Source organism: Silurus meridionalis, chromosome 24 (assembly GCF_014805685.1).
Source record: "Silurus meridionalis isolate SWU-2019-XX chromosome 24, ASM1480568v1, whole genome shotgun sequence".
In the NCBI taxonomy this organism is placed as follows: domain Eukaryota; kingdom Metazoa; phylum Chordata; class Actinopteri; order Siluriformes; family Siluridae; genus Silurus; species Silurus meridionalis.
Genome location: NC_060907.1, coordinates 8826603 through 8840122, shown reverse-complemented (window position 1 = coordinate 8840122; position 13520 = coordinate 8826603). Strand labels below are relative to the sequence as shown.

Genomic DNA, 13520 nt, shown 5'->3' with positions numbered 1-13520 from the left:
TTTAGGCAGTTTAGTTTTATCCGATGATCACTTGGTAAAACGCAGCAAACACAATATAATCAATGATAAGTCAAATATTTCTTTAAATAAAGGATTAAGCACTAATGCACTAAAACTAATTAAAACACTAATGCTCATCATCTTGTCTCTCACACTTGTTTTTACGTGTGGACGCACAATAGTTTCCCCTAACATCATTACTATGCTAATCTTCAGATTTCCAGATTAAACATTTTGTTCAACTCTTAACAATTACATTATTGATAGACATTAGATCTCTCTCATGGTCATTGTTACTGAAGGAAGGAAAAGGACGAGACTGTTGTAAAATACTGTTTATTTCGTGAATATTGACAACATATGCATTTACATTGATTTCCTAGCTCATTACATTTTTTGAAATTTGACTGACACAGTGTTGTACACACTATGAGGCCTGTAGACAATCTAACAAGTAGAAGATGCACAGCTCATTATAAAGACTATTAAATCAAACATGCGTGGCATTTAAAATACAAAAAAAATAAAACAAACAAACAAACCCACCAACAAAAACAACCCCACCAAAACATAAAAACTCCCATCCGTCCATTACTCTTCATCCATGAGCACAGAATCTCCTCGGTCGATTAGACACAATAACTCCGGCTTGCTCAGTAGCGCCCTGTCAAGAGCACACAGATATTAACATTAGATTGGATGAATTCCAGCGGCGACGGGAACGTGAGGAAAATGCACACATCTGGCGAGTCACATTTTCGAGACTAGACGACTTACTGCTGACTAGTTGCTCTAGAATATTCAACACGTTCATTTCTGCTGAGTGCCACGGCATTAAAAAGTGTCATCTTATAAATAAATAAATACATACATTTTTTCCACACACACACACACACACACACACACACACACACACACACACACACACACACACACACACACACACACACACACACACACAGGTTGTACATACGTGGAGAGTAGGAGCGCGAGCGGGACCGGGATCTGTATCCTCCACGACCGTAGTAAGGTGAAGGAGATCTGCGCCTACATCAGCAAAGTTTAAAGGTTAGAGTTTACCATAAGAATATATATATATAAAAATAAATAAAATATATACACACAGACATCGTGTATTAAAACGTGCTCCACAAGTAAAACAATAACGGACTTCAATACATCAGAACACAGGCTTAGTGTCCCCACTTTAAATTCACTTCTACTTTCATTCTGAATAGTGAAGTTTCAGTTCTTTTTTTAAAACCCTCTGTTTATTAATAACTCTAAACGAAGCCAGGTGTAAATGCACCCATGTTTGGGTTTAAGCTTCGACCCTGCTTCTTCATATGATACATATCAGGGTGTTGATCAAGATCATTATACAGTATTCAAGCACCAGCCAAACACAGGCACTGAACGACAACTTTATAACCTCCTTCTCTCAGCAAAGCTGCTTTAAGACTATTGTCAGAAGCGCTATACAAATAAAAATGATTTAAATTAAGAGAAAATGTCAAGGAAACTTGACCATCACACCCATAAATGTTTGAGCATCCCATTTTGAGATCTACAGCCTTTTGTTTTCATTTTAATTTCCACTCTTCTGGGAAGGCTTCTACTAGATATTTGGACTGGCGCTCAGGTTCAGCCCACTGCGGTTGAGATTAGAGCTCAGTGCAAGATCGTGAAGTTCTTCCACTTGGCAAACAAATTGTTCATGAAGCTTGCTTAGTGCACATGAGCTTTCTCATGCTGGAACAGGTTTGGGGATCTCGGTTCCAGTGAAAGGAAAGTGAAATGCTCCAGTACAAGAAGACATTTTATACAATTGTTGCCAATTTGGAAACACAAAAACTAAAAAGGTGTGACACATTGAAGTGTTTACAAACTCATGGTCAAATAGACTGTGATAATGATCGATACAATCATAAAAAAAAAAAAAGGATCTAGTCACCAACTGCTAAAATAGACAGGACTTTAGAGTCAGACTTGAATAGCAATATGAATCACATACTAAAAATCAGGAGCACAAAAAAAACAAAACAAAGATTCTTCAATACGACACACTGCCGCACCCACTGACCTGTAGGATTTGTAGTATTCCCGATCATCATAGCGGTCATACCCCCGATCGTAGCCGCGGTCATAGCCCCGATCGTAATAGTCTCTGGAGCGACTGGAGGATGTGCTGGGTCTTCCTCCACTACCTCCTCCTCCACCACCACCACCACCGCCACTGCCACCACCACCACCACCTCCACTGATGCACATAAAGTGGAGAGAAAGAATGATCAACATGTGTAAATTACCTCGCCTAGGACGCATGTGCAGAAAGGCTGAATTCCACCTACATAGTTTATGTCCTATGTACATTTGCCTTTAGCATGAACAATGCTGCCCAACCCATTCCTTTTTCCTCAAGTTAACACTGCTCCTTATAAATCCCCACCTCCAGCCTGAACTTTAAACTCCTCAAACTTTGGGTGGTCTTCTCAACTACAAGGCTGCCCCACACATTTACATAGAAACATTAGAACACCATGATGGTTTACAAAAAAAGAACACATTTCCTACTTTTCAACTTGTTTATACGAAGTACTACCGATAGATCAATTCACAAATTTTGATTAAATCAAGTTATGTAGATTAAATACTACTAAATATTGTCCACTATACTGCAATTTCTGACCTGAAGTGTTGCATGACAGTTTGGTGCTCACTATAGTATAATTGTACCAACCCACCAAACATGTCAAACATGAAAAAACGACTTCATTGAACACCACACACAAAAACGTGTTTTTTTTGTTTTTAAAACAATTGCTGTTCACCGCAGCCAGCAGAGGGGCCAGCATCACAACGGTTTCTTTATAAATAGAGCGGATGTCACAACTGCTGCAGAAATTGGCTCTCATGACACAGTTAAATTGAGGATCCTGTCCTAGTTTGGTGTGAAACGCGAATTGCACACTCACTAGGTAGGCCGGCCCATGTAAATCCCAGGTGTGGGGGTGTGTGGTCTCTTGGTGATGGAATAGTCCACCCTGATACGCCGGCCATCCAGCTCCATGCCGTTAGCTTGCTCTTTCGCCTGGAAATGTAACAGAAAAACATTTAGATAAAGAAACGAATAGCTTTTGTTATATACAAGAACAAAAATAATGCAGCAGCTCCTCCTTGAGGGGAAAAAAAAACAAACCTCCTTAGAATCCTCCCTGTTCTCGAAGTAGACGAAGGCGAAGCCTCGTGAGCGGCGAGACTGCTGGTCGTACACGATGCTGACGTTGGACAGGGGGCCGTATTTGGAGAACACTTCTCTCAGGTCTCGCTCTGTGGTGTACAGGCTCAGGCCAAACACACCCAGGCAACAGTTAGGGTCAGGGTTTGCCTACAAGACAAAGGCAAAGAATTTGATTACCTCACCAAGAGCATTCACAGGAACAGTTAAAAACCTCTTATGATTGTCTAGGAACCAGTTATCTCCGGATAAAGTAAATATCTGGCTGATTTATTGTGAGACAAATCAGATAAAGGTCCTGGAAGCACCACAGCATCGGTGAGAATAACACCTGCTAGCGTTTTGTGTTCTTCACCACATTCACGATCCTGTACTATTATTTTAAACATTAATTTTAAAATGAATGCTTTTGACTACTAGAGGGGCTTTAATCCCTGGAGGCTGTGTGCATGCAGTCACGCTTTGTGGATACACTCTCTGGATGATGGAGTAAAATCATAAGACTGGTGTGCCACTCAAGTATCATTCATTTGTTCGTCCAAAGCGGCAACGCTACCTTTTAATCCACACCACCTGAATACAAGAAGCCGGAGTTTCAGAGGTAAAAGTTTACTTGCATTGAAGACGTATTATATTATAAATCCCCCATTAAACTTACTCTCGCTTTAAACTTCGGACAAATCCGCCTGGAAACTAAAACCGTCAACTATTCCCAAGTGAAATTTGCCTGCTCCAAATATTTATTCTGTTGGGTGTGTTGTGTAATATAAAAGAAGCTGGGAGTGTGTGAAATGAGGAAGTGTAGTATGAAAGTGGTCTTGTTTGAGTGCATATGCAAGATGCAAGGAGGTTCATACCCGGTTACCAACATGACGTCTGCGATTGGACATGGGCGAGTGGCTGCGGCTGCGTCGGTACTCGCGGCTGTATGAGCGGCTGCGTGAGTGACGCCTTCGAGATCGCGAGCGAGAATGACGACGCCGAGAGCTCCTGTGGGACCGGGACCTGTGTGGAGGGAAAAAAATAAATAGTACATCCTGAAAAAAGGGTATCCAGGGGTCCTCACACTTTCATTACTGACTTCTTGTCTGGAAAATGAAGCATAGCCTACACACTGAAAGATTTACTGATACAGCATTGAGCAGATGCTTTTATCCAAGGTGCTTTGAGACAAACTTAAGATACCATCAACCTAAAACTTTTCTTTAAGACATTATGATCAGCACCATGCTCAGCACGTGTAAAAGAGCGTTTCCCCATTAGATTTCAAAAGATGCGAAGAAAGATCCTTACCTGGACCGGGACCTGGACTTCGACCTGGAATGGGATTTAGATCTAGACCTGGAGCGGTGGGAACCATCCTTAGATCTTCCCGGCGAGTTGCTGGTTGACTTCACTGAGCCTCTGGGACTCACACTCCGAGATCGGGACTCCTGTGCGAATCCAAAACCAAATGAGCACGGGCAAAGCAGAGCGAGAACTTCCCATGCATCAAGTCATAGCCCCAGACCTCTTATCAATCAAGTTGACAAACAGACTTCTTAAAAAGCTTGTTAAAGTCGGTTTAAATCCAATGCATCATGAAGGATTTTTTTTTTTTTTAACAAAACACCGACTAGCATTAGAATATGGTTTAAAAAGCGTTGTCTTTATGACAGAAAGAGTAGCATGCAAACTTTAATGAAAGAGAGTTGATATTCAGACAAAAACAGACTAATGCACATTACTTAGCCCTCTTTCATCTTATCCACCCGAACACTTCTGAGATTAACTTCATAACTTCAACCAACATTCTGTTCTTCTTTCTTCAGTTTCTTATTCTGACTTCTGTACTTCATCTTCAACCATTCATTGCTTCCATAGTGACAACACTCTACATGAGGGGAACTTCTCAGAACTTCTGGCCACACAGAATTAGCATGCACTCGCAAATTTCAGCCTCATTTAAACAACATTCGACTTCGGCCACCTTTTTCATTCTTCCCATCTTAACCTTAATAGGGAAAAACAAGAAAAGGGTAAAGTCTTTGTGGTAGTCATGTGGGTGAAAATGTACATTAGTCATAAAAAAAAATAAAAAAAATAAAAATCCATTTAGAGACGATGATATAAGCCAATATACAAAGTTTAAACATGACGTTACATCAACCTAAAAATTGTTACGAAATATGCAATTTACATCGAGTCATTTATCTAAAACAACTATGCAACTTTTAACACAAAACGATGATGGACCACCCAGTTTATCTACGAGTAAAGGAAAACTCCACCCTGAACAACGTAAATGTCCATAGAACCAATAATAAACAAAAAATTATTTAATGTAGCACCATGTTGTCTCATTTCACTGTGCACTGCGGCAGCTATATCTGGTAGACTCCATTGTCCATTTTCTCCATTCCACCACCATTATTATTTATTTTACTCCCTCAAATGTAATCAATTGACACATTGATCTATTTTGAATTTAGAAAAAGATCGCCCAGTCCTGAAGGATTCAGTCCTGGCTTTATATTTAACTTAATAAAAAATGATTGTCTTTTGGCCCGACGAGCCGTCTCACCTCCTCAAACCCATCAGCTGAAGCTTTAACTACTTTATCTAACTCGTACATCGTTACTAGCCGAGACAAATCTCTGCACGAGTTCAGTGTACATGCGCATTGCATTCTGGGCCAGTAAACCCAGCACTTCCTGTTTCCTCCACTTTGAGAAGGTCAAAAAGGTTCTTACTGATATGTTCTAGGAGTCAACACTTAAAACCAACCTGTTACTCAAAACACCAGTATTCACTTTTCTCATCTTAAAACACGTGTAAATAATTAAATACACGTCACAATACCTAAATCCATACAGGTGGGAAAAATAAATGAACTAAAGTGTAGGAGTTGCTAAACATTCAGAATATTTGCAATGGAATTAGACACAGTGTTATAGGGTGGAGTTTTCCTATAATTTCTTTTGGGTAAAATAATTTATGATTATCCACCATTTTCGATGGACAAAAGAAAATACGTTTCTTAATATACAAGATATAACACGTTTCCTTTCCATTTGGAATTAAACCAAATATAATAATTACGATATAAGTATAAACATGGCGTTTTTCTCACAGGCCCTTATATATATATATATATATAAACTTACAATAATAAAACATGTCAGCATGTGAAGTTAAAATTAAATCGAAACACTAAATCTGATTAATAATAATAAAATCACAGTAAAAACAATCGAATGTATTTATTAATTAAATGTTATTTATTTGAAATCGGTTCAAATTAAAACGAATTGTTTTAACCATTAAATGGCGCAACCACGTGGTTTTGTAGTAGCGACTTTTCAAATTAAAAGGAACACAAATTTATAAAAACAATAGTAATAAAAAAAGACAACTAATAATACTTTATAAAATGTGTATTACATGTAAATAACTTGTAATATGTTTAGTTAAATCTGTGTCGCTGTTCCGGTCATTAAGTATAACAAGGCTGGCAAGGCGGAATACCAAACAGTCGCCTGCTCCCTACATAGGCAACCTACATAGTGTGCCCCATTACGGCTGCCACACTTAATCTAGTGTACTTCTTCGTAACTGCTTTCGCCAATTGGGACAGCGCCACGGGCAGGCCTTAGAGTGCTTTCTACACTGCACAATGAAGACTTACACAGCTAGGCCTCGGCCCTGAGGTGAATCAAACGGCAGTAAAAAGCTACGTAAAAATAACCAGTGTGAATATTAAAATGATTTTTTTTAAATATAGCTTGTTAAAAACGCTAAAATAGTTCACAATTAACTCGGTTTGTTAGCTAGCAACATTACGCTAAGCATTATTTACGCAGTTTCCCTGAACACGTTGATTCAAATCATTTTTTACATAAAACAATTAATCTCGTTACGTACTTTCACTACAAACTCCTTCTCGGTGTCGCTCATGGCGGATCTGTACCTGTAAAATGAACAAATGGAGACAATTTAATTACAGTTTCGTTACGCTATCTGCCGCGCGCCCAGCTAACCCGAGCCGTTTCCTGAAACTCCGCCCTCTGCGCGCGCCGGAGAAACAGCGTCACAAGCAGTCCGCTGATTGGACAAAATACATTGCTTGGTGCTTGATGAGCCAATCAGCGTGTAGAGGGCGGGCTCATTCGGATTAGGACATAATGGCCGCTTTTATGATTTACACTGACACCTACTGTTCAGGCGTGTAAATCCACCCAGTGCACAGCCACTTTATGGACTGAATAGATAGATACAACTTTACACAGCCACGAAATGCAGTTTCATGCAAATGCATATTGGACTTATTTGGAAAACTTGAACTTATTTGGAAATCTTATCTTTTGCACGGCCCCACTTTACACACCCTGCAAAAATTATAAAGCTGTCTTTATTTTTAGTTCATACTTTATTATTTAATTTTCCTACCTTTTGTAGCACCAGCACACCGTGACAAATTTGACATGAGAATTTTCATTATAATATATTATATATATATTTAATTTATGTTCCATGCAGGAGATGCAACCTGAAGGAGATTGGAGACTGCAAGGTGTTAGCGGTGGACAGTGTAGATAGACAGCATCGGATGGTGGTCTGTAGGATGGTTTTGGAGGTGAAGAAGAAGAGGAGGAGAGTGAAGCCTAAAAGAAGAATTAGATATTGGAAACTGAAGGAGGAAGACTGTAGTGTGAGATTCAGGGAAGAGGTCAGACAGGGGCTCGGTGGTGGTGAAGAGGTGCTGGATGATTGGGCAACTACTGCAGAAGTGATAAGGGAGACAGCTAGAAAGGTACTTGGTGTGACATCTGGAAATAGAAAGGAAGACAAAGAGACGTGGTGGTGGAAAGAGGAAGTGCAGGACAGCATAAGGAGAAAGAGGTTGGCAAAACAGAATTGGGATCGACAGAGAGGTGAGAAAATTAGGCAGGCGTACAAGGAGATGCGGCAGCAGGTAAAGAGGGATGTGGCGAAAGCCAAGGAAAAGGCATATGAGGAGCTGTATGAGAAGTTGGACACTAAGGAAGGAGAGAAGGATTTGTAGCAATTGGCCAGGCAGAGGGACCGAGCTGGGAAGGATGTTCTGCAAGATAGAGCAATAGAGGATGGAGAGGAAAATGTGTTGACTAGTGAGGAGAGTGTGTTGAGAAGGTGGAGGGAGTATTTTGAGCTGCTGATGAACGAGGAAAATGAGAAAGAGATAAGGTTGAATGGTGTAGAGATGGTGAAGCAGGAAGTGAATAGGATTAGTAAGGAGGAAGTGAGAGCAGCTATTAAGAGGATGAAGAGTGGAAAGTCGGTAGGACCAGATGACATACCGGTAGGAGCATGGAGATGTTTAGGAGAGATGGCAGTGGAGTTTTTAACCAGATTGTTTAACAAGATTCTGGAAGGTGAGAGGACGCCCGAGGAATGGAGAAGGAGTGTGCTGGTACCAATGTTTAATAATAAGGGAGATGTGCAGACTTGCAGTAACTACAGGGGAATTAAGTTGATGAGTCACACTATGAAGTTATGGGAAAGAGCAGTGGAAGCTAGGCTGAGAGGAGAGGTGACCATGTGTGAGCAACAGTATGGTTTCATGCGCACCAGAGCACCACAGACGCATTATTTGCTTTGAGAATGTTGATGGAAAATTATATAGAAGGTCAGAGGGAGTTGAATTGTGTGTTTGTGGATTTAGAGAAAGCGTACAACAGGGTGCCGAGAGAGGAGTTGTGGTATTGTATGAGGAAGTCTGGTGTGTCAGAGAAGTATGTGAGGGTGGTGCATGACATGTATGAGGACAGTGTGACATCAGTGAAGTGTGCAGTAGGAACAACAGACTGGTTCAAGGTGAAGGTTAAACTGCATCAAGGATCGGCTCTGAGCCCTTTCCTGTTTGCAGTGGTGATGGACATGTTGACAGATGAGGTCAGACAGGAGTCTCCGTGGACTATGATGTTTGCAGAAGATATTGTAATTTGTGGGGAGAGTAGGGAGCAGGTTGAGAAGAGCCTGGAGAGGTGGAGGTACGTGCTGGAGAGAAGGGGAATGAAAGTCAGTAGGAGTAAAACAGAGTACATGTGTGAATGAGAGGGAGGGCAGTGGAGTGGTGCGGTTGCAGGGAGAAGAGGTGAAGAATGTGGAGGAGTTTAGATACCTGGGGTCAGCAGTGCAGAGTAATGGAAAGTGTGTTAGAGAAGTGAAGTAAAGAGTGCAGGCAGGGTGGAGTGGGTGGAGAAGAGTGTCAGGAGTGATTTGTGATAGAAGAGTATCTGCAAGAGTGAAAGGGAAAGTTTATAGGACTGTGGTGAGACCTGCGATCTTGTATGGATTAGAGACAGTGGCATTGAGTAAAAGGCAGGAGGCAGAGCTGGAGGTAGCAGAGCTGAAGATGTTAACGTTTTCGTTGGGAGTGACGAGGATAGACAGGATTAGAAGGGACAGCACGTGTAGGACATTTTGGAGACAAGGTTAGGGAGATGAGATTGAGATGGTTTGGACATGTGCAGAGGAGGGACATGCGGTATATCAGTAGGAAAATGCTGAGGATGGAACTACCAGGAAGGACAAAAAGAGGAAGACCAAGAAGGAGGTTCATGGATGTGGTGAAGGAAGACATGCAGATAGTTAGTGTGACAGAGGCAGATGTAGAGGACAGGGGGGGGTGTGGAAATGGATGATCCGCTGTGGCGACCCCTAATGGGAGCAGCTGCACGAATAAAAATAATAATATATAAATTTAATTATATATATTAGGGCTGTCATAATCGGAATCAGAATCAGACAACTGAGCAACCATGAAGTTAAGGGGCCTTGGCAGCTTGGTGTGTCTTGGGAAAATCCAATTCCTTAACCATTAAGCTACAGCCCTTGTCCTTCTCTCTTTCTTCATTTTTATCTTTATTTATATCTTCTTCACATTCTATATCTTCTGCCTTTATTTCTTTTTTTTTACTTTATTTCTTCCTGCTTCCCTTTTTTTTAACTTGACAAACATCCACAGTTTATACTCATATGCACTGCCACCTTAATGCCATTCACTTAATTCAAGACAATTTTTAGACCATTTCAAGGACGTAAACAATAACAAACATGTTGTGATGATTCTGCACATGTCTGAGCCTAAAGCATTTCCTGTGGGGCCATTTCAAAGCATGGATCTGTCAAAACAGAACTACTAAAACATACTTTTAAACAAAACAGTTAAGGTATTTATAATAGCTAAAAATAGATGATAACCGTTAAAGCGTCACACGCTGTTAAAAAACTTCTGTTTAGTTCATTGCTATGGTCACTATGGTCAGGTTATTAGTAGTGATTGGAAGGCCAGATAATTTATGTGAGTTGGTTCTTTGAATTCTTGTTCATCAAAATTAACGATATTTTTTTTTTTGAGACATTTAGGTTATTTTGTTCCTTTAATCCTTTAATCACCTTCATAGCGTTCATGAGAGTCACGTGACAAAAGAACGAATGACTCAGACCAGAGGACTTATGAGCTAATCACATTTGTGTGTTTGTGAATCCAGTCCCTTAATAGTCATATGGTTGAATGTGAAAATGCTTCCCGAATGCTTATAATTTTTCAGTTGGCAGGAAGGTTGAGTGTGTGTGTGTGTGTGTGTGTGTGTGTGTGAGTGAGAGATAGATCGGCCACAATGCTGGTGGTTTGCAGATGCAGCATGTGGTGTAAATGTCCATGATGGAGCGAAGAGAGGCTCCAATGAACTTGAGCCACCCTCATCATCTGCTGTAGGGCCTAGCAATTCTAAAAGACACAATTCCCAAACCAGGCAGTGAAGCAGCTCCTCGGGATTCTTTCGATGGTCCCTCTGTAGAACGTTGTGAGGATCGGTGGTGAGAGCTGTCTTTCGCAGCTTTCTAAAAAAGTAGAGGTGCTGCTGGACTTTGTTATGGAGCTGGTGTTGAGGAACTAGGTTAGGGTTCTTGGACAGGTGAACACCAGAAAAAGAAAAAATATTTTATTCAATAAAATATAGGAGCTAATGTTTGACAAGGCATTTTTTTTTATTTAATCAGGAAAAGTTGTAAAACATACAACTCTACAGTGCTACTAAATGACCACCAGGAGTCAGTATTTCCTATGTAATAGTTCCGCGCGGTTCTCGGTACTTTAATAAATAATGTCTGTTTAATGAAATGATGCAATAAAGAAAATCTCACGGTTCTAATAGCAGTCAGTCTTTGCAACGTAGTAAATGATAGGTAGGTTTAAATTATGAAATTGTATTAGTTTGTTACAGCAGCACATCCACTGCCACATTAACAAAAAAAATTGTATTGTATTAATCTTAACATCAAAATAAAAATAACTGAAATGTAGTGGAAAATCAATCAACATCAGTGGCTTTTCAATGAGGATTATAAATGGTAAATCTCCAAATGACCATCCACAATAAATAATATTCCTACTGAAAATAGTGTCCAGTTGTCCAGATTTCATCCATAGCCATGCAGAGACAGATGAGTAAAGAGCTAAAGCTGAATTACTGTTTATCCAGTGAGTCTGAATGATGTATTTTTAAATAATAATTTACAGAAAATATCGACAGTGGCTGTACAATACTTCAGTGAGGAATATTGGTGAACACATTAAACTTAACTTTTGCTCACAACCCCATATTGTTGCAATAATAATAACAATAATAACAGAACACTGTTTTGTGTTATACAATAAACAGCACCAAATCCAACATTATATTTTTAGAATAATAACAGAACCAGTGTTTCATCACTTTGAATCAAACATTCAATGGCATTTGTCTTGAATTTAAAGGGATAGTTTGTTGAAACATCATCTTCTGAAAAACATTTGCTCTCTGACATTTTCTTACTTTTTATTGTATATATTACATATAATATATGGACAAAAGTTTTGGGACATTTGACTTTTCCAACCGTGTTTTTTTCACCAAACCGTCAGCACAAAGTTAGATGCAAACAATTGTACAGGGTGCCTTTGGATGCAATGGCATTAAGTTTTCCCTTCACTTGGAACTAGAAAAACCCAGACTTGTTTCAGTAGGTCAGTGCACCTTTGCACAAATCCAGCTCCATGAAGATATGCTTTACATGGGTTGGAATGGAAGATCTCCTGCTATAGAGCTCTGACCTGAAGTCCTATTGAACACCTTCGGGATAAATTGGCACGCTGACTGCACCCCAGGCCTCCTGAGCCTGACTTTACTAACACTCTTGTGGCTGAATAAACAGAAATCACCACAAGCACACTACAAAATATAGTGGAACAACTTCTCAGAAAAGTGTATATTATATAGTATAACAGTAAATGAGGAGTAAGTGTGGAATTTGATGTTTTAAAAGCCAATCTTATGGCCAAACTTATGTCTATATAATGTAAATCTCACCCAAAATCCTTTCCATGAATACACATCCAATGCATAAAATAATAATCGTATAAATCAGCAATATTAAAATTTAACTCAAAAGGGGAGGGGGGGGGGGTGGATACTGTAAATAATGGCTGTATAATTCACAATTCTAACTAAATCATTATTAATTTAGAATAAATGATAACATTGTAATTATTAACTGTGATTCTAAAAATCTGGTTATGTCACCAACAACTGTAAGTCAAATTTAATAAAGAATATCATAATGTATGAAATTAAGAGCTTATACATTACTTTGAATGTTTTGCAAAAATTGAGTCTGGGACTGTTTGGTAGCAAATCAAAAAGTATACAATCTTTCCATTAGCAGAACTTATTCAATATCTGCTTGTTTGTTTGTTTGTTTTTTTTGCATTAGAGCCACGAGGTTCATGTAGCAAACAATAAGAGAAGTCAATCAAATCCCCCAAAGTCGCTTCCATATATACATACTCAAATCTTCATATACAACATCTAACTAGCATTACATTTACTCTGCTGAAGCTTTTATGCTGAAATCTTTGGGAATTGCAAGTTTGGGAATAAAATAGTTTCCTTGTTTCTGAGTGGCACAACAAGAAAATGTTTACAGTCAATCGATGGTGAGCATTTGACAGCCATGTCTGGCTAACAAAAGGAGCAAGAATTGGCCATGTTTGTAGGTGAAAGGTCACACTGTCCTCCCTGTAACCAGAGTGACTAGCTAATAGTGGGAATGTGCAAGGTAATGTATTCATAAGTGGGCAGATAACGCTTTCCTCCAAGTCACTTACTATGTACTGTGATGTATTTGATTACCTGGGGCTTGCTTACTCCCCCCCCCATTTAGTTTGATTTTAAAATATTTTTTTATAAATCTGGGAGTAGAAAAGAAATACTCTGAA

At 39.5% G+C, this 13520-nt stretch overlaps 1 protein-coding gene across 3 annotated transcripts; it reads right to left on the bottom strand.

The window, feature by feature from the left end:
• Window positions 1-320: 320 nt before the first annotated feature.
• tra2b (transformer 2 beta homolog) lies at window positions 321-7309 on the bottom strand. 3 transcript variants are annotated; one of them, XM_046837736.1, is made up of 9 exons: window positions 7142-7309; window positions 4966-5231; window positions 4532-4671; window positions 4096-4243; window positions 3200-3388; window positions 2976-3091; window positions 2084-2260; window positions 953-1047; window positions 830-900 (listed from the first exon to the last, which is right to left on the bottom strand). In XM_046837736.1, the coding sequence occupies exons 4-9, from the start codon at window positions 4126-4128 to the stop codon at window positions 845-847; spliced, it is 666 nt and encodes a 221-aa protein (XP_046693692.1). In that variant the 5' UTR covers window positions 4129-4243; window positions 4532-4671; window positions 4966-5231; window positions 7142-7309; the 3' UTR covers window positions 830-844. The 3 variants fall into 3 exon arrangements, with proteins under 3 accessions (XP_046693691.1, XP_046693692.1, XP_046693690.1); XM_046837735.1 differs by lacking the exons at window positions 830-900; window positions 4966-5231 and adding an exon at window positions 321-664 and having other exon boundaries at window positions 974-1047; window positions 7142-7305; XM_046837734.1 differs by lacking the exon at window positions 4966-5231.
• Window positions 7310-13520: the final 6211 nt, after the last annotated feature.

What these genes read in the sequence shown, in the direction of transcription:
- tra2b (XM_046837734.1), bottom strand. Translation starts at nt 7,174, where the DNA reads ATGAGCGACACCGAGAAGGAGTTTGTAGTGAAA. An exon ending in AAGTCCAGGTCCCGGTCCAG is followed by an intron (nt 4,244 to 4,531) that starts GTAAGGATCTTT and finishes CCCTCCACACAG; the next exon opens with GTCCCGGTCCCACAGGAGCT. An exon ending in GACGTCATGTTGGTAACCGG is followed by an intron (nt 3,389 to 4,095) that starts GTATGAACCTCC and finishes TTTGTCTTGTAG; the next exon opens with GCAAACCCTGACCCTAACTG.